At 34.8% G+C, this 20,837-nt stretch overlaps 2 protein-coding genes across 3 annotated transcripts; both read right to left on the reverse strand.

Moving 5' to 3' along the window:
• Window positions 1–1,876: 1,876 nt before the first annotated feature.
• On the reverse strand, window positions 1,877–8,274 carry LOC110872400 (3-phosphoinositide-dependent protein kinase 2). Of its 2 annotated transcripts, none has more exons than XM_022121187.2 (11): window positions 7,758–8,274; window positions 7,148–7,328; window positions 6,848–6,900; window positions 5,877–5,978; window positions 5,228–5,336; window positions 4,268–4,349; window positions 4,010–4,175; window positions 3,753–3,884; window positions 3,373–3,545; window positions 3,062–3,284; window positions 1,877–2,106 (listed from the first exon to the last, which is right to left on the reverse strand). In XM_022121187.2, exons 1-11 carry the CDS (start codon window positions 7,947–7,949, stop codon window positions 2,023–2,025), a joined length of 1,497 nt encoding a protein of 498 aa, XP_021976879.1. In that variant the 5' UTR covers window positions 7,950–8,274; the 3' UTR covers window positions 1,877–2,022. The 2 variants fall into 2 exon arrangements, with proteins under 2 accessions (XP_021976879.1, XP_021976880.1); XM_022121188.2 differs by having other exon boundaries at window positions 4,268–4,344; window positions 5,226–5,336.
• Window positions 8,275–10,632: 2,358 nt separating this feature from the next.
• On the reverse strand, window positions 10,633–14,907 carry LOC110872399 (glucosamine inositolphosphorylceramide transferase 1). Its single transcript, XM_022121186.2, has 4 exons — window positions 14,366–14,907; window positions 13,436–13,558; window positions 13,020–13,187; window positions 10,633–12,372 (listed from the first exon to the last, which is right to left on the reverse strand). The coding sequence occupies exons 1-4, from the start codon at window positions 14,627–14,629 to the stop codon at window positions 10,795–10,797; spliced, it is 2,133 nt and encodes a 710-aa protein (XP_021976878.1). The 5' UTR covers window positions 14,630–14,907; the 3' UTR covers window positions 10,633–10,794.
• Between the last annotated feature and the right edge of the window lie 5,930 nt (window positions 14,908–20,837).

Consider the following 20,837-nt stretch of genomic DNA (forward strand, 5'->3'; position numbering starts at 1 on the left):
GGTGAAGACTCTCACTGAAGATTCCGTCAACATTCAAGGGGGAGTCTGTTGGTGCAGTTGTCTGTCGACTACATCTTCGTTCGAGTCTTAGAATAGGATTGATAGTAAAATGAACGAAATACGAGAAATAGTCAAATTGTATAGGTTTAAATGGTTGAATCGCTCATATGGACCATTAGGGTTTGGACCGCTCGAACAGTCATATGCTGGACCGCTCGAACGGCAAGTAGGCTGGTCCGCTCGAATAGCAACTAGCTTGAACCGCTCGAGTGACAATCATACTGGACCGCTTATGTGTCTTGTGTATGGACCGCTTATTGGGCCTGTCCAATAAGCGGTTCCAGATCTTTATAAATACCCTATGAGCGATTTCAGTTGTAACAGTTAGAGAAATCGTGCCGAAGTGCTGCCGGTGCGAGATTTGAAGTGTAATCAGCGTCAAATCAGTAAAACAAGTAGTTAAAGTGATCTGTGTGCTATTTCTACCTTAGTTTCTTGTTATTCCGCACCTGAAACCAAGGAGAAAGCCTCTGAACGACTCGTTTGGGTCAGAATACGATCCTACAGTCGTAAATTTTGTTTGGAAACAAATAGGGTGAAATATAATAGGTTTTCATTCGACGATATAAATTTGATTAACTATACGTTTCAACGTAAATTTAGTTCAGTAATGAGTCGGGTCGGGTCGATTGTAGTCTATACTTTATCACGCCGCCTACGACGCCAACACATGTATATATTTTGTGTACATTTTGAGTTGATCTACGTTTCAACGTAAATTTTGTTTGGAAACAAGTCGGGTTAGATATAATACATTTTCATTCAACGGTATGAATTCGGATCGTTCTACGTTTAAATGTAAATTTAGTTCAGAAACGAGTTGGGTTGATTATAATCTATAATTTATCACGTCGCATACGACGCTGCCGATCGCGGCGAGTAAGAAACCTAGTTAGATTATATAAGCCTATTCTAATTTACCTAGTTAGACCCCATTCAAAATAATAAGAGCTTATATTTAAAGTCCAAAATAACCCAAATCTAAGAGCATTAATATCCTTTTAACCATTTTTACCGTATAATTACACTAAAAACAACTACATTTTCTCTCAACCTTCAATTATATTTTTATGCCTTTATCATTACCTTTTCTCTCTTTTCCACTCATTACTACTTTCAAAATATATTAAAAAATTATATAAGGTGAACACTGTCCCCTCACATATACAGATGAACAGTATCATTTTCTCTCCCCTTCACTCACAACCACGTCCTATAACCACTTTTTATAATATATAAATCTCTCGTTATTTGATGGAAGGATTGTGAATGCTGGTATTGTTCATTTAATGGATGTAATAGAATCGGAAATGGAATTAGATTTTAAAGAATTATGTTGAAATCCCATAATGTGTTTGGTTGGTAAAATGACAACCATTTTGTATCCACAAAGAAGGATGTAAACCGGCAATTTAGATGCAATTGCAATTCCATTCAGAATCTATTTCATTACATGAAACAAACACTACCTAAGGGTTTGAGGGTTTGAACAAAGATTATCAGGCCTAAATTTTACCAATTGACACATCATATAACTCAAAACCTAGGAAGGAGCCTGGCCTCAAAATATCAGCCTAACACCATCATCAGTGAGACTATAATATTATCAGGGTGGCCTGAGTTAAAAGACTTAAAAAAGGCATGCATGTTATTACTTCCATTCAGTGAGTAAATATACTTCAATCACACCATACATAGATGTACAATTTCCAGTGATCAAATGTCTCACTTAAAAGACAAAGGTCCATAAAATAAATAAACTACACACCTAATGAAGAGAAAAACAGAAAAAAAGAATAAGAACAAAACCAAACCATAAAAAAAGCCTGTTGCAAGATAGATTGTTTTTTTTTCTTAGATAAAACAAATTTCTCAGGAGAATCCAACTATTCTTAGGATTCCCAAGGTACAACATTAATGTTACATGAAAAGAATGTGTAAACAAACAAATTAAAATATAAATCACCGATTTTGAAGGGCCTCGATCGCCTTTTTCCACTGATATGCTCTCTGTTTTGGATCCTCAAATGTAATGACTTTCTTGGGCTGCATCAACAACCGTAAAATTATTAAAAAAACCGGATTTTGACACATTTACTCATGAGTGAGTTGATATGGGTTCTGTTTGATTTGAAATGAATCCCATGGGTCAGATGAAAAATGTTAACCAAAATCAAAATTTAAAGCACACAACCTCCTTTACCATATCATAACAAATATGTAAGTTATTACTGTCATAACATTGTTTTTAAATCATAACAACACATTTGTTATTGATTTAAAATTTACAAATTGACATAAAGTGTGTGTGTGTCAACCCAGCCTGACCCGTTTTGACCATTACCCAAACCACCTTGACCCGTCCATAATTTAGGGGTGTCAATTGTGTCGGGTTAGTGGGTTGACAGGTTGGTGGGTTGAAATGTGCAAACCCGAACCCGACCCATATTACTATTCGCGTCAAAGGGTTCAACCCTAACCCGCACTCACATAATTTCGGGTCAACCGAACACGACCCTAACCCATTTTTTTAAATTAGTCATACATGTTGACGATTTATGAGCAGGTTGTTGAGTTTTAAGTGGATTATCAGTAACGTGTTTCATGGTGAGTATAAGTTGGACAAGTAGATAATATGGTGTGACAAAACTAACATTATATTATATTAATTATAACTAACCATGTAAAATGGAAAAGGAAAAAAAAACAAAAAAAAGAAAAGTTTCCTTTTTTAACGCTTAAATGGGTTAACGGGTCAACCCGAACCTGACCCGTTTTTAATACGGGTCAACCCTTACCCGACCCGTTTTTTATACATGCCGTGTTAGTCGACCCAAAACCAATATTTTTTCGTGTCGGGTTTCTGGTTGTCTCAAGAATTGCCGCCCCTAGTCCATCCACCATATTGAGTAAAATTCGTGCACATTTTAAACGATTTGATTGAACGAAGGTTATGAATTGACCAACGGAAAAATAGCAACAAAGTGGAAAACAAACTCACAATGCAAATTTTGAAACTTGATGGGCTTGTAACTTGGATGCTAAGGTCATTAGGATCATCAGACCAGATTATAGTCCCTTTACCGGCTAGCTTTGAAGGGTCAACATATATCAACTTCGGCTTGTTAGTTAGGATAAGTTGTACTTTCTTATTCGATAGTTTCTGCAGTTTCTTCACCATTGAGATCATAAGAATGGATTCACCTGGCTCCAAAAATTGTTGCCTGTCAACGATTTAAATGTTTTGAGTCATAATAAAACAAAAAAAAATATTGTACAAAATTGATCAGACTTAATAACACGATTATATACCATTTTGAATCAAAGGAATCTATTGAAGCGAGTTTAGTTATATGGCTTGCATCTGAGGAAGATGTGACGTCAGCAACCATGTTTCCTGTTGTTGTGACATCACCGATATGTGTCGGGTTCCATGATGAATCTGGAGTGTCGTCACCTCCACTTGAGCGGCCACTGGCGGGACCCTGTAGAAAGTTGAAATGAAATGGATAATGTATTAAGATAGAATTACTTCTTCCCCTATTAGTAATCGTTAAAAAATTGAAGCCATTTAAAAAATAGTCAAGATTTACGTAAAGTAATAATCAAAATCTGAACTTCCATACATATGCAAAATTTAAAAATACTTATATTTTATTTATATAAAGGTTGACAAAACGACAAAAAATTACCTTCTCTGGTACAAGTCTTGGAGGGGTTTTTGACCTTATATTACGCCAATCAATTCCTCGAAAAAAAGGATGATTCTTTAGAGACTCGTAGCCATCGGGGCCCGCACCTGGTCTTTTCAACGGATCAATATCCTACATTATTATTTACGAAATCTAAGTTAAGTCTATATGAAAAGATCGGGAAACTTTACACTTTTAGCATCTTATATAGTGACACTCAAGAAAGAACAAAAAAATAAGTGTATTCGTTTGCTTACCAATAATTTATCAATCAGATCTTTAGCATCTTTCGAAAAGTAATCCGGAAATCTGACATCTCGGGCTATAATTCGTTGAAAAATGAGCCACTCACTTGCATCTTTAAACGGAGAAGTTCCCGATAACATCTGAAACAAGGTGCAGCCAAGAGCCCAAAGATCATTTCTGCCAACATAGCAAAAAAGTCATTTTACAATACAAAAACAATTAGAGCAATAATTACAGGTGAATAATAAAATGGAGATAATAATACTCACCCGATAGTTGCAGGTGAAGAATTTAATACCTCTGGAGGGACATATGCAGCCGTCCCCACAAACGTGCTGGCCTTCTCCTCCTCTGAAGAAGAAGAATACCATGCTTAAATTCAAGGTTGTAGAGTCCAGACACGCACTCACACAGACACTAATATTATATATATATATATATATATAGGGTAGGGATCCTAAGAGAAATGCACCTTATTTGAGAAACTTGAGAAGCATTCTGAACCACACATTTTCCTCAAGCAGTCATGCCAAAAAAAATTACTTCTAACCGTACGTTTTTAAGATTTGTTCTTTTTTTTTTTTTTGCATATATGTATAATGTCAATTTTGAATTATACACATATGTATATAGTCAATTTTTAAACTACACATATGTGCATATTATGAAAAATATATATATCCTTAACCTAAGAAGTGTAGGAAACCGGGTCAAACGAACCGATTGAGGTCATTCCAGCGGCATTGGAACCGGCTCGTCGAACACTAACCAAAAACTCTAAACCGTAAATCTAAACCCTAAGGCTAAACCCTATGCTAAAATCTAAAAACTAAACCCTAAAGCCTAAAGCCAAACCCTAAATACTAATGCTAAACACTAAAACTAAATCCTAAATACTAATGCTAAAAATAAATCCTTCCCCTCGAACATAGATGTACAATACTTAATTTTTAATTTTGAACATGTATATACATATATGTATCGTTAAAAGATTGACAATATACACATGTGTATACCCCCCCCCCCCCCCCCAAAAAAAAAAAAAAAAAAGAAAAAAAACTGAAAAAAAAGCTGCGATTTTTTCACACAATTTTTTTCTTTTTTTTTTTTTTTGCATTTTTGCTTAAGATAAAATGTGTGGGCCAGAATGCTTCTCAAGTTTCTCAATCAGCCTAGTGCTTCTCACACAATCCTAACCCTATATATATATATATAGAGAGAGACAGCACCTGATGTTGCGTTTGGAAGTACTGTTATCTGGCTATCTTGCATGGGCTTTACGCTTCCAAAATCAGCAATTTTAATATGTCCATCTGATGTAAGAAGCAAGTTTTCTGGCTGTCATTAAAAGGCTGTCAGCAACAGTCATTGTAGCACATGTGGAGTCTGACGTAAACGATAAAACCATAAACATGCATGTTTGGGCCCACGCGAGTCAACTAGTCAAATCAAAGCAATTTGACCAGTTTCGACAGATTGAGAACTATTTAATAAGGCTCATTGTTCGAAATGGTTAACAATGAGCCATTAAGTCAATCCTAATAGTAACATGAGTTAACTGCCATTTTCGTCCCTGTGGTTTGGTGGAAAATGTCATTTCAGTCCAAAAAAAATTTGCGCCAGTTCCGTCCTCAACATTTTTGAAACGTGCCACTTCAGTCCAAAAAGATAACGCCTAGCGCCAGTTCCGTCCTCAACGTTTTTAATGGCGTGTTATCTTTTTGGACTAAAGTGGCATGTTTCAAAAATGTTAAGGACGGAACTGGCGCAAATTTTTTTTTGGGGACTGAAGTGTCATTTTCCACCAAACCACAGGGATGAAAATGGCAGTTAACTCTAGTAACATTGTAGGTAAAAGAAAATATATAACTGAAATACCTTAATGTCTCGATGTATCAAACCCATATTATGCATGTATTCCAGAGCATCCACGATTTCAGCTACATAAAAGCGAGCTTCATCCTCAGTCAAACGACCTTTCTGTAAAGACCAAATAAATATATATATTAATTATCTTGCAACAAAACCAATACAAATTAATAGTACATGATAAGTTTGGATCATATTAATAGTTATGTGAGTTTGACTTGATCAAACATTAGTACGCATACACCAATAACAATATGTCTCTGAAGCATAGTTATCGATAGCGAATAGCGACAAGGTACCTATATGCTACGTAGCGATAGCGACGAAATAGCGCCCACTGTTTCGTGTTTAGCGACAAGGTAGTTAAAAATTTAAGAAATAAAAATAGCTATTTATAAATTTTTTATATATATAATGTTAATTTTATACTTTTTATGTATAAATTTTGAAGTTTAAGGACCAAATGTAAACTAGTGATGATAGAGGGGGTTAAATGTTAAAATACTCAAACTAGTTTTACACTTTTATGTACATTTTTACAAGTTTTAGGGACTATATGTTAACTAGTGAAAAGATAGAGGGGTTAAAGGTTTAAATCAAAAAAGTTATTTAACCCTAAAAAGCTAAAACACGTAAACAACAGCCGCTCTTTTCTCTTCTTCTTCCTCCTGGCTTCCGGCAGAATATACAGCACAAGAGCCGAAATTCGTCTCCGAAATCTCGCTATAATCACGCTATGGAGTCGCTAAGTAACATATTGCGAGATACGGTCGATTCGCTACGAAGCGAGCGATAGCGAACGCTATCTTCGCTATCGATAACTATGCTCTGAAGTTCATCCAGAATTGATGACATAATTATGTATACTATATCGATAACTATGCTCTGAAGTTCATCTAGAATTGATGACATAATTATGTATACTTAAAATGTATATACATACACACACACTGACACACACACACAAAAAAAAAACTTACCCTGGTTATTTGATCAAATAGTTCTCCACCTTCACAGGACTCAAGTGCCATGTCTTCAGTATATATAACCAAATGCACATGTCAATATACATATCATAATAGAATATATCCGAACGAAAACAAATAACATAAAGGGATTGTAGCCTATTCATAAGACTTAACAAAATCCATAAAATTTTAACACGATGTACTTATATATCATAAGAGAATATATCCGAACGAAAACAAATAACATAAAGGGAATGTAGCCTATTCATAAGACTTAACAAAATCCATAAAATTTTAACACGATGTACTTACATAGTGAATAAGTGTCTTGGAATGTAAAGTGAAGCTGAATTATTCCAGGATGAGTCAACTGATCCAATACAATCCTCTCTAACTTCACATAAGCAGTTTTGTTTTCTTTTGTTATGAATTTTTTATCCATGATCTTTAAGGCGTAAACCTTTCCAGTGTCTTTCTTTTTTGCTCTCACGACCTGACGATGTCAAATTTTAACCAATAAGCATACACCAATGAGTAAGTAATTTGCAAGAAAGAAGCAAACTGCCATATTCGAAGGCAAGAACAAACAGATACCAAGAACTAAAAATGGGCCAAAACAACCCGACCCGGCCCTTTAATCTGTCCTAAAATCCTCATGGGTGGATAAAAATGGTCAACTTATTTCATTTAAACTGATTAAAGAATGCTTAAGATCATATACTTAACCTTGGGCATAACAATATCATATTTCTATGCAACAATATAAAAACATATCAAAAAAAAAAAAAAAAAACAGTAAAATAAAAGCATATAAATAACAGTTAAGGGCATAAATTAAACTCCAATGAATAATCCAAATTACTACACAACCTTACTATATAAGCAACATGAACAAACTACCATTAAAAGAACAAAACCAAACCTTAGAATAAGATCCAACACCATAGATCTTCCCCATTTCAAAATCCTGAACAGTAAAATTCTCCTGTGGTGCCCTAAACTTAAAGCTCTTAGCTTTATTCACATCTGTACCTCCATTATCAGCTAAATTATCCTGAACATTCAACTTAGACTCAAACTCCTTCTCCATTTCACCCCCAATCATTGCCATCATACCTGCCCTAATTTCCCCCAATTTCAAACCCTAGAAAACCGAACAAGTCCATACGAAAATCGCGCACGAAATTTGTTTGCTTTTTAACAAAAACTAAGGCTAGCAAGCATCAATTGGAAGTTTGAAGCAACAGAAAGAAGCTATTGTGGTGATTGAAAACCCTAGAAAGTGAAATTGAAGGGGGAAATTGGGGATCGAAGCATTGGTGAGGGTTTCTTTATCGGGTAATTGATTTTGGTTTTGTGATACTTTTTTGGTTTTTTGTGAATTATTTTGGAGGAGTGATGGAGGGGATAAAGTTAGAGAGAGAAAGTAGGGGTAGAGAGAGAGAGGATGGACACGTGGAAGCATAAAAAGGATGAATATTGGAAATACAAATGTGTAGATGTTGACGATGAGATTTGGCTGTTGGTTTCTTTTTTAACTTTTTTCCGTTTTTGGTCATCACTACAAATTATTATTTTCCATATTTGGATATACAAATAAGTAAATATTAGTTTTTTTTATGAGTTTACTCGTACCTTACGGCAGGATTGTTAAATCATACAAAAAGTGGACGTAAAAACGGTGAACCACGTACGTGCACTTAGAGCGAAATGTAAAATATAAAAAAAGAATAACTAAGTCGACATATGACTAGCGCGTCGGAGTCGTTAAATTGCAAAAAAGTACATTGAACCACACACGCGCCTTGCAGCTTATACCGAGTCTAAGGGAAAAAAAGGAAAATTACACAAACAGAATGACCAACAAAACACAATTTACAACCACATAAAGTACAAACTTGTTTGTAAAAATTGAATAATAATAATATTGTCAAAAAAAATAATGTTTATATAAGAAAAACGACAGTATATGGCAAAACTGAAACTTTAAAACCTATGGATTTAAAGTGTAAATTATATACAAAATAAGAATAAAAAACTGAAACTTGAAAAAAAAACTAACTTGAGTCGATCACATTAAAAAAAACCTTGAGTCACCTACATGTGACTCAATACCTACAAAGTTGAATAGCGAGTGTAAGACACAATTCAAACTTGCAATAAATGTAAGACACAAGTCAAACTTGCAACTTAATATATAGGAAATTACACACAGTATTAGATTTAAGTCTCACAAATGATAGAATTAAAAGAAATTTGTCATTTTAAAAAGAGTAAAATAGAAAGGTTTCATAAAGAAGCTAGAGATCAAGGTTTTAAAAACCGGTTAAACTAGATGCCGAAAGCTTGGCAGGACAAATCATACTGGTAAACTGAGGGAACGACAAAGAAATTATATCGCCGGTAAATTAGGTTATACCGGTATATTGGTACGAGGCTAAAGTTAAAATTGGACTTTTAATTTTTATGCACCCAAAAAAGTGACAATTTACCTTCTTAGGTGGTGTTTGTTTTCTAAAAAAGATTTGTGCAACCTCTTCTGTCTGCGCCGCTCAGACCACGCGCAAACAGTGTCATCTGCAGACTGTTTGTTTTTCGGAAGACGTTTCATTAAAAAACGTATGCGCGAGCTCTTCTTGTTGCAGACTTGGCCCAACCACTTATAAAATCTTCTAAGGTCTGCAGAGGGTTAAACATCACCACCCACAACCCACCACCGTCGATCAGCACCACCACCCACCACCGTCTACAACAACCACCATCCACCACCACTATCGTCTGTACATCACCACCAGTTTATTTTAGAGATCTACATACGTTAAAAATAAAACAGCCTTCTTCTTGCAGACTGCATAGATTTGGTCCACATCTTCATCTACAGATATATGCAGACGTGGTCCGCAAACTACAGACATTTTACCTTTTAGAAAACAAACAAAAACTTAGTAAAACCTAGCGCTCAAAAAGGTACCAACAGTGAACTTTTGGATTATTTTTTTTATTATAGATTAACTTTTGGAATATTTTTATTAAGGAATGATGTAGTTTTGGATTATTTTTTGAGTTAAATTTGCATTTTATGGATTTATAGAGTTAATTAGCCAACCCGTTTACAATACCTTAGTAAAACCCAGCGCTCAAAAAGGTACCAACAGTGAACTTTTGGATTATTTTTTTATTATAGATTAACTTTTGGAATATTTTTAGTATAGAATGATGTAGTTTTGGATTATTTTTTGAGTTAAAATTGTATTTTATGGATTTATAAAAGTTAAATAGCCAACCCGTTTGCATCATCTGATACAACTTGGTTCAACCAATTAAACTATTTATAAACCTAACCCAATATGATTTAAAAACCGGTTTTGAAAACATTGCTAGAGATGCAACAAACAAAGTAATATGTTAGCAAAATTAAATTATTTCAAGCAGACCACTTAAGGATAGTTTTTCCATCTTTTTTATGAATTACTGGGATTGGGATTCGCCCACGCTTCGTCAACCCAAATATACCACCACATACATAATTTACATCCAGGACCTCAGAGAATACTCCAAAACGATCGCAGTCCCTGAAAACTTTCACATAAGCCCCTCAGATGTTGCACATAGGTCCTTATCATACATATGATACCTGTACAATCTGGTCCAACAGAATTAGTAACAACAATATAACACATTATCAACATTACATGTGACAAGGACATAATGAATGATAAACCACATTAAGTGGTATCTTTTTAACAGACACCAACATCAGTCAGTCTTTTGTATAAAGTTCATTTCATAATACTAAATAAATAAATCACCATTGTCCATTATCAAAATTTGCTCATATAACTTATTTTCTTTCATAATTACGCCTCTATACAAAAACATTTTTGCATCCAGCAGCAAAACCGGGTTGTTTTGCCGGTCGACAGACCACCATGGCTCAACCATAGCAATCCGCCGTAAAACTACAAATCCCACCCGTCCTTCCTCCGCCGAAACTCAACTTTCCGATCAGTCAATCCTCCATACAACCTGCTAAACTTCTCCAAACACTGGCTTCTCACCCGGTAATGTGCCTGCGTGTTCCCACTTATCGCCACACCCGAAAACTTCGACGTATCGATAGCCCAAGCCGGTTTCACATACTCCACCGACACGCCCCCCACCGTGGCATTTGCGTATAAAAAGTTCATCAAAACATCCTCACAGTTGAAAACCTCATCTACCATGTTCCGCCCAGGTTCCGCCTCTTTTCCCCAATACCTCTCAAATGCCACGTCATGGTCAACGAACGCCGCCCCGGTCAAAACCATGTTATACCCGTTGTGTTTTCGGGCGTGTTTCTCGGGTCGATACATCAATGGTGGTGGTCCAGTGACTAAGCGCGGGTAAAACCCGACTAGCCGTTGAGGGTTTTCCCGCCATATTTTAAACCCACGTTCGAGATCGTCACAGTTCATCATGATATCATCGTCTAGCTCGAGAACCGCTTTGGTCTTTATTAATGGGTCGGGCCTAAACCGGTTGTTTAACGAGTTTTGCTCCTCGACCCGGAACCTGACCGGAACCGTCGAGTCCAGATCGTTTAGGTCCGGCAGCTTCCCTTTGTTCCAAACCACCACGATTTCGCGAACCGAGGCACATCGAGAGTAATGTTTTACGTACATTTTTAAGTTCCAGATTCGAGCATCGTACGTCATTGCTAATAACGTAAACTGAGAAAACCGACTGTTAACGGAATACGGTTTATCCGCCCCGTTTCCGCCGTAGATGTACCAAAATCCGACGCACATTATCATAACTGAGATCATCACTAGTAATGCAAAAATAAACTTACCCGTGTAAGTATTCGGGTTTATATTCAACCGTAACCTCAACTTTAATCTCTCCCAGACTAAATACGCGGGATTTTTCCTCTTCAAATTGTGGGTGACTAAGCATTTGACAAACCCAAGTAGCCAGCATATAACGTAAATGATCGAACCAGCGGTTACAACTAAACCGCACCCAACTATGCGTCTACGCGTAACGTCACCATAAAGAGTCCTATCTCCGTCTGCAACCGCGAGCCACTTCCCGGTTCTTAACCGGTGAACATTAAGGTGATGAGATCGTGCCCCGTTCCATGCATTTTTACCTTTTGTGGGGTTCTTCATTCCCAAATCAACTTCTACTTCTTTGTAGTTGTTTACCGAAAAAATTTCAATTTTGAAAACACGAACACGTTCGTCATGAGCTAATCTATAGAGATTCCCGTTGTATAAAAAGGGTCGGCCTCCGTTTAGTGGTCCTGAAATGGGGTTTTTCCTGTGTGCGGTCCATGGGCCGAATGGCGAGTTACTATACCAGATTTCAAGATGTTGGCAGGTGATTCGACTTCGAATAGAACCGAATATCCAGTACTTTTCTTCGTGTTGTATGATAAACGCATCCACGAGTGGGCGGCCCAAGATGATCTTTTCAAGTTTCCACTTTAAAGGAAATTCTGTTGCTCGGTAAAGACGAAGATCCCCATTTCTACTTCCATCAGGCATCATATATATCTATAACGATCATGTAAAAGTAAAAAAAAAAACAATCATAAATAAAGAATTTTAACTTCCAATAGGTCTCTTGGTTGGTCGGCCAGCCATTTTTAGCGGTTTGAAAATATTTTTTTTTCCATTATTGTTAGGTTTGCATTAGAAGTTTTGAAATATCAAGATAATTCATGGATATAATGCATACACATAATTGTATATCCCAAAACAATTCGGTTTACAAAGCATGTTTCAGGTTTTAAGCTGCTGACCACACTCCTAAACCGCCAAAACCGAACCGCATAAATCTCGAATTCGCCTACTTGCTTTGGTTTTAGTGGTTCAGTAAATTTCAACGGTTTATAACCCCCCCCCCTCTCTCCCAAGTCACTTCCATCATATTTGTTGATATCATATCTCCCTACAAGTTACGTTTTACTACAATATTCTAATCCATAAAGAATTAGCATGGCCATAAATATTTTACAAGACATATAGATCATGTTTATCGAGCCAGGGGTCTCACTGGAAGCAGCCTCTCTATTTCTAACGGGTAGAGGTAAGGCTATCTACATCTTACCCTCCTCAGACCCTACCTTAGCTTTGCTATTGGTGGGATTTACTGAGTATGATGATGATGATGACATATAGATCATGTTTGATATACTTACTTGACCATTGTAGTCGAATACATATGGATGTGAAAGATGCCAATCTTTATCCAATGCCACACCCAAATGTTCCCATGTTGCTCCATCATCCATGCTTCTTGCAACACCGATATCTCCTTGCCTTGTTATCGGATTCTTGCTTTCAAAGAACATGTAAAGCATATCATCCTGAATCATCCAATTAAATACCAAGTTTTAGAATTGGTACATAAAAATGATATGAAAAGTGAAAACGATGATCTTGTTCACATGCTATTAGCCTATTACAAAGCGGTAACAACACCCGTAACAAGACCAAGTGAATATAAAAGACAAAGATAAGACTATAGGGACGTTCTCATGTTCATGAACGCTTGAAACCGATTAAACTTCATAAACCAAACAGAGTAAATTAAGCAAAATAATAAAGAATTCACCTTAGCATAAAGAAAGGGGTCAAGAACAAAATTACTCGGGATCCCAGCGTCGGTGACTGAAGCACAAGTCAAAACTGGGTTTGCTACAGGCCATGCTGCACTTCTATTGTCCCATATATTCATCTACAAATCATTCAAACCAAAACCCACTTCATACATCAACACCCCACAAAAAAGGTCCAATCTTTTTTAGATTAAAATAAATAATTCAAGCTAAAGATTCTATAAACATTGAGACCCACTTCAAATATCACAAAATACAACAAAAAGGACCTAAATTCTTCAATTTATTTGATTCCCAAATCAGAAACTTTATGTTAATTTCACTTCAAATATAAAAAAAAGGTAAACTTCAAGGGGTTGGCAAAGTTTCTGTCTTTAACCCCTTGAAGGCCACCTACATAGCGTAAGCTGCGTTTTTTTTTTTTCAAGAACTAGTTAGCAGGGTATTGGTGGGGCGTCGTGAGCTTTCCAACAACGGTTTCTAATGGTTGTCAAAAAGTCCATAAAAGATCACATCATCTTTCAAACTAATTAATATAGAGTTGAAATTGAAATAAAAAAATCCAAAAACAGTAACACTCACTTCACACATCAAAAAAGTCAACCAAAGAATACCATTCCTTTGACTATCTTGATTTCCAAATCAAAATAATCATACCAGACCCACTCCACACATCAGAAGCCAAAAAAGTACTACTTTTTTCCTAATAATATTAATAAAACCCTTCAACCCCAAAAGAAAACATCAACACTAAACCACTTGATATATCAAAGAACTCCATTAAAAAAAAAAAAAAAAAAATCTTTAATCATCATAACCCCCAAAAATCACATAAAAGAATTCATCACACACCCACAAAAAAGTTCAATGAAGAACCCTAAACTTAAAAATGATAAAAAATCAAACAAATTAATTAAAAAACTTACATCTTCAATGGGTTTAAGAGAAAAGGGTGAATCCCCATAGAAAACTCCAATCCCCCATGACCCTTCATTATCATCTTGACAACCAACTGATATCTCATAACCCAAATTACTGCCACTAAACAAATAAAACATATAAAAAACCCCAAATGAAATACACAGCAGAAACGAAACAAACAGAGGATGCAAGATGCACGCGCCACCGCCATTGTCGTGCACGCGCCACCGCGACCCGTGGGTTTTATCCGACGTCGGACTCCAACCCATGTATAAATAACCCTTGAACCGTAACCGATTATTATTATTATTATTCAAAACCAATTAATAATCGGTGGAAAAGAAAAGAAATGAATTTCAAGACCAAATCTTGAAAGAATTAAAGGGTTTTGTTGAGGATATTGATGGTGATGGGGATTAGGAAGAAATTTGAGTGGGTGGCGATGGTTTATTCATCTGAAATTTGATAACATTTGCGTAAAATGAGGGTGAAAAAAGGTGGCAGAGACTCAAACGACGGTGATATTGTTGGGATAACGTGACGTGCGTCTATGTGTACGTATTGATTTGGGGGTTTCTTATTTAATTTAATAAATATTTACGAAATTAAATTAAAAAAAAAAAAGAAATGTTTTTAAGAAAATGGATTTTTCTGAAGGGTTACTCATGATATCGAAGACGCCAAATGTCTATTTTGTCTTCCATTTGCCGCATACAAAGTTTCATTTTTGGCCCTTTGAGTAGTTTTTGATTTACAGATTTGGTAAGGAATCATATATAATTAATTTTAATTTTAAGTAGTATTAAGCTTCTCCGTATTGCGGTAGGGACGTAAAACCATGACAAATAGCATCAATGCCACATCATCGCCAATAACCATCAACACTGAAGTTGTGACGGGTTAATGTGAAGAGATTAGACCGAAACATAAAACACAGAAAATAATAACTAAGTCGATTATGACCCGCACGTCGCGATGAACCTATCAAACGAGAAAAAACAGACGGCTATAAAAACGTTAAACCACACACGCACGTTGCGTAATATTAACTTGTAAAATTTAGAATGAAGCTTAAAACAAACATTTTGCGAATTATGAAAAGTGTAGGGTAATAAAGTTGAAAGTAAAAAAGTTGTGAGATTAAATTGGCAAAGATAGAAAACTTTTGGGTTAAAAGTAAAAAAACAAAGTAACTTTAAGTTAAAAGTGTAATTATATAATTTTTTTTGAAAACCCTGTTAAATATAGAATACAACTTAACTATGCACAACAATGTTGTTAATTTATGATGGGTTAATTTTATTTTTTAAGGTAAAGCGATGAGATACTTGGATTAAAATTTAGAAAATAAAAATTGACGGAGGAAAGCTTGAATTGTTAACGTGTACGAGAAGACAAAAAGGTGTGGCGAGGAGGAAATCATAACTGCCGGAACAATCTACTTAACATAAAAGAACATGCAACATGCATGTGTTTTGTTTTAAGGAGGGATCTACACACAATTAGATTACTTTTAGTAGCTAACTCATTAAATATATTTATAAACTAGGTTAATGCTCGCGTAATATGCGGGCTTCAACCAAAACTATATTAATATCCATATATAATCTCATATTCTATAACACGTCTGTAAAGTTTATTAATACGTAGTCTTATACTGTTGCATAAAAAATTCTGTTGATCAATATACATCGGTCGAGTAAAAAAGAAATTATCAAAATATGAACCAAATGTTATAAAATGTGAATGTATTAAATGGTTGAAAATAAAGAACATTATATAAAAAAGATAAAGTCATTTATTCATGTATAACAACTAATTATAGAAATTTTATCTTAAATATATTTTCAAATCAAGTAGTAAAAAGGACTAATCATTCATCACAAATTTAAATCAAGTAATTTTATAGAATCAATACACAAATCATATTAAGTAATAATTGTTATAGAAAGTGTTTAAGAGCATGAATATCATCCAAACACTTGCTAGTTGTCTGAACATCTTGACAATTTGAGATCATTCGACTTCTTCTTTGTACCTAATATGAACAAAATAAATGTCACACATAATGAATCTAGTCATATAAAAGAATTGAATTTATAATCCTAAGAAATCTGTAAAATGAAAGGTAAATGAATAAAAAAAAATTAAATGTTCCAAGGACTTACATATCATTTCCCAAAAATCGCAGCTGAAACCTAGATGTCGATTAAGATGGCTACACAAATGAATTAATCCTGAAAATTAAAAGAAATAATAAAACGAAAAAATTTGATATTCAAGAGCAAGTAATCAATTCAGAAGAACAATAAATCAAACCCGAAAGTTCCAGCGTAATATAACCAACCCGACCCGGCCCGACCCAGGTGACCACTTGTACACATCAAGCATCAGCTTGAATGATCCAATCATATACCCGAGCCGACCCAAATGACCAGTTGTCCTCATCAACCATCAACTCGAAATATCCAGCGTGATATATAACCAACCCGACCAGAATGAATAGTTGTATCCATTAAGCATCAAACAGTCAATCTTGGCCCGTTTAGTACAAACATTTTTTAACAGAATAATCCAAACATAAAAACATATAAAAAAGATGCCAAAAAGAATATACCTTCTTTAATCTTCTTGTAAGGCTTTAAAATTTAGCAAATCATGTGAATTAGTCAAGGTATAAAATAAAGCATCTAAGGTGATCAAAACTGAACCAATCAATTTTCAAAATCAAAAAAATCCTAATTGATCTTAATGTAACAACACATACAGGGTCAGTCAACACATTTAAGATGATACAGGTTCAGTCAAAACATTTATATTGTCAGACTGTCAGGCTCAGATTGTGCATAAAGATAACACCATGGCTGCAAGAGAGGTTGCATGAACAACTGCCATCCTACGACCTTGCCATGCCATAATGCTATCTTCATTCAATTTTTACTCTGATCTACAAAATCATCATAGCCTCATGTTGAAAGGACAAGAAAAATGCACTTTGAATTCACTTTTTTATTCATCTTCACAGTCAACACTAAATGATTTGCTAAAGTAATTCAAATGATTTGAAAATGTCAGACCTCACTTATTCGGGCAGACGTTTGCTTCATCATAGTTTTAGTCTCAGGTGAGAAGCATCTCATCAACATCATTGACTGAATATCCCTTAGGTGACATCGATCTAATTATCATCAACCAAACATCGATTACACCCAACGCTACCTAGAACAGCCGCGAACGGCAGCCAGCAACGATTAGGGCATGTTGCAACAACACGGCAGATCTTGATGTAACAACACATACAGGGTCAATCAACACAGTTGAGATGATACAGGTTCAGGTAATAAAAAGAAACCCTCTGTTGTAGAAGCAACCAGTGAGAGAGTTTTGATGGAATTTTTAAGAAGGGTCGGTTACATTGTCGAGGAGTTTCAGGAAATGCTATCACTTAGCATTTCCTGACACTCCTCGACAACGTCACCGACCCCTCCATGTTTCCAGCAAAACACTCTCACTGGTTGCTTCTTCAACAGAGGGTTTCTTCTTATTACCTTAAACATGTATCATCTAAACTGTGTTTGACACATCCTTTGTGTCTTCCTCTCTTCCTTAATAGCTAAGAACGTGACACGTAGGCAAATCGAGGTCATCCTCTAATCTCCTTTAATAGATAGTATAGATTGTGAAAACACTACATGTAATCAAAATCCCCGAATTAGAACTGTAATTTATAAAATTAAGCAAATTACTACAAAAAAGTAATTAAATTATATAAAAGTGAACATTTCTAATTAGATAAAACTTTAAATTCATTCAAATTGTACCACAAGGCAAACTTTTAAAGAAAATGTGTTAAAAATATCAAAAATAATAAATTACCACAAGGCAAACTTTCAAAATTTACATTTTAAATTTTATTTATGATATTACGCTAATTGGCGATGCGACAATGGGGAATACAGCATTACTTAAAACATATATTAAACTTTTTACACTTAGAATATTTGTATAATATGTTGTCAGTATAGTCGTTGAAACAACAGGTAAAATAATAAAACTTGTGGTAAATTAAACTTCAAAACCATAATCATTGTTAAATATAATAACCATTACTATTTTAATATATATCATATCAAAACCAAACGACTATTAGTAAATGTCAAAAAAGTACTAAGTACGCCTAATATGAGGAACAACCCTTTCAACAATCAAAACTTGTTCAAATTCATCAAAACAAAAATAAACCGTGTCACCCACCTCAAGGCCAGCGGTATTCATGAATCTTGACCAACTCCTAAAAAGCATAACGATAACCTTTCTCTTTCATCTCTCGTCTAGTACCGTTAGGAAACTCTATTGGAGGACTAAGATGCATAAGTCTGATAGTGATACTTTTTAAACCCAAATGCAGTTTGGCCATTGCTGAAACATCATCAGGCAGCATCTGTATTGTTTTAAAAAATATCTGCTTAGAAAATTAATATTAAAAAATCTATGTATTATGTCAATAAAAAGTATAAAATATTTAATATTTATTAATTACTAAAAACATATTAACACTTACAAAATCTTCAGCAACCATACGAACAAAACGAATATAACGTCCAACTTCTTGTTCAGCCAAAACAGGCGGATCATCTGAAATCGGATTACCATCTTTTACACAATCAACAGGTGCAACTTCAACCTGAAAACATTACATATAAAAATTATTAAATGTATTAAAACAAATATAGTAACATATAATTAATATTATATAAAGAATCAACGAAATGTATAGTTACCTCATCGACATTTACATCATCAAAATTCATTTCAACACCATTTTTACCAAAAATTGTTAGATGGAAAGAATAACCAAACCATTTCGTAAAATAAAAATAACAACCGGCCTCCAATTGATATAGACTAACAATAACATCAATACCGTTGGTAAAGGAAACTTTACCACCAACAGTTTCTATCTTAACATGAAACGTCTTGTTGCTTACATAAAAACATATAAAAAAATGCCAAAAAGAATATACATTCTTTAATCTTCTTATAAGGCTTCAAAATTTAGCAAATCATGTGAATTAGTCAAGGTATAAAATAAAGCATCTAAGGTGATCAAAACTGAACCGATCAATTTTCAAAATAAAAAAAATCCTAATTGAATCTTAATTTAACAACACATACAGGGTCAGTCAACACATTAAGCAGCAAACAGTCAATCTTGGCCTGTTTAATTATTAAAAGATAACAATCCATATGAATATAGTTTTCAAATAAGATTCCAACTGTAAACAAAAAACACATAAATCAAGGTTTAATTCTCAACAATAACTTCAAACAGGGGCTGTGTTAATCAAAATTAAGTGGCCATTTGAAAAACTTTTGTTTCTGCATCCCTACATTATCAGTTTTGTTCAAATCAAAACTGGAAGATGCTTGAATGCTTTTAAAAACAATTAAACAAATGAACCCTGTTCCTTCAACCATAACTGGAAACATGTGGAAACATGTAGTATTTCATCATAGCTTCAAAATCCTAAAACTGAAACACACTAATATCAAAAATCAAACAAAATAAACACAAAATCGAGAATCTCAAATAAAACCGAACCCCTAAATCGAGAATCTCGCTAAAAATGTAAACAGACAAAACCCTAAAAGTTCAAATCAAGGGTTAAGAGCTGACAATCTTACCTTGAATATATGATGTTGAAGTGAGACGATTATAATAACCTTCAGCTTGAATATATGAACAGAGGACGTCGGCGAAAACTTCAAACCAATCGAAAACTGTTGCCAAAAACCAATACCAAACAGAGAATCAAACATGGATCTTTAACTAACATTCAGTGCCTAAATCAATAAATAACGAAACCAACGATTATTCTTTAAATCAATCGGAAAAGAAGAGCATATCGGAATCCTTACCGTCGATTATCACTGATGAAGGTGAGGAGATTGATAAACGCCGTGGAACAGGATCGATTGAAACGGTGAGAAGAAGAATCGCCGTGGAAGAAGATCGAATGAAAAGGCGATAATCAAAATCGCTGTTTAGGGTTTTAGGGGTAAACGGTTGATGTGAATGATTGAATGAGATAGAGAATATCAAAGAAACGTACCAAAGAAGCTTGCCCAATCCTTCAATTCTAGTTATGCCACATGTACTGCCACATATGCAGCTGAGTTGTCTTAAACCATAGGGTGACAAGTGTCCCCCAATGGTTTTGTTTATTATATATATAGATTTTTATGAATGTCTAGGGTAGGGTTGATGTAAAAACTAGTTTTAAAGAAAGAACTTGAAAGCTACTGTTAACACAAACAAAATAAACCTAAAATAAAAATAAATAAATAAAACACAAACAATGAATCCCCCACCCCCAGAAAAAAAATCTAATTCCCCACCCCCTCACCCAAGCCGAAAACGAAACCTAAACTAAATGCCATTAAATCGATACTTTTTATTAATAAAAAGTCTCAATT

The sequence above is a fragment of the Helianthus annuus genome, chromosome 8 (assembly GCF_002127325.2).
Source record: "Helianthus annuus cultivar XRQ/B chromosome 8, HanXRQr2.0-SUNRISE, whole genome shotgun sequence".
Lineage (NCBI taxonomy): Eukaryota > Viridiplantae > Streptophyta > Magnoliopsida > Asterales > Asteraceae > Helianthus > Helianthus annuus.

Excerpts from the sequence above, each read along its gene's own strand:
- LOC110872399 (XM_022121186.2), bottom strand. The coding sequence starts at position 14,629 with ATGGGTTGGAGTCCGACGTCGGATAAAACCCACGGGTCGCGGTGGCGC. Across the intron at positions 13,559-14,365 it reads CTCTTAAACCCATTGAAGAT|ATGAATATATGGGACAATAG; the intron begins GTAAGTTTTTTA and ends AATGATTTGTAG. Across the intron at positions 13,188-13,435 it reads ACCCCTTTCTTTATGCTAAG|GATGATATGCTTTACATGTT; the intron begins GTGAATTCTTTA and ends TGGATGATTCAG.
- LOC110872400 (XM_022121187.2), bottom strand. The coding sequence starts at position 7,949 with ATGATGGCAATGATTGGGGGTGAAATGGAGAAGGAGTTTGAGTCTAAG. Across the intron at positions 5,337-5,876 it reads TGATACATCGAGACATTAAG|CCAGAAAACTTGCTTCTTAC; the intron begins GTATTTCAGTTA and ends TTTTAATGACAG. Across the intron at positions 3,546-3,752 it reads CAAGACTTGTACCAGAGAAG|GGTCCCGCCAGTGGCCGCTC; the intron begins GTAATTTTTTGT and ends AACTTTCTACAG.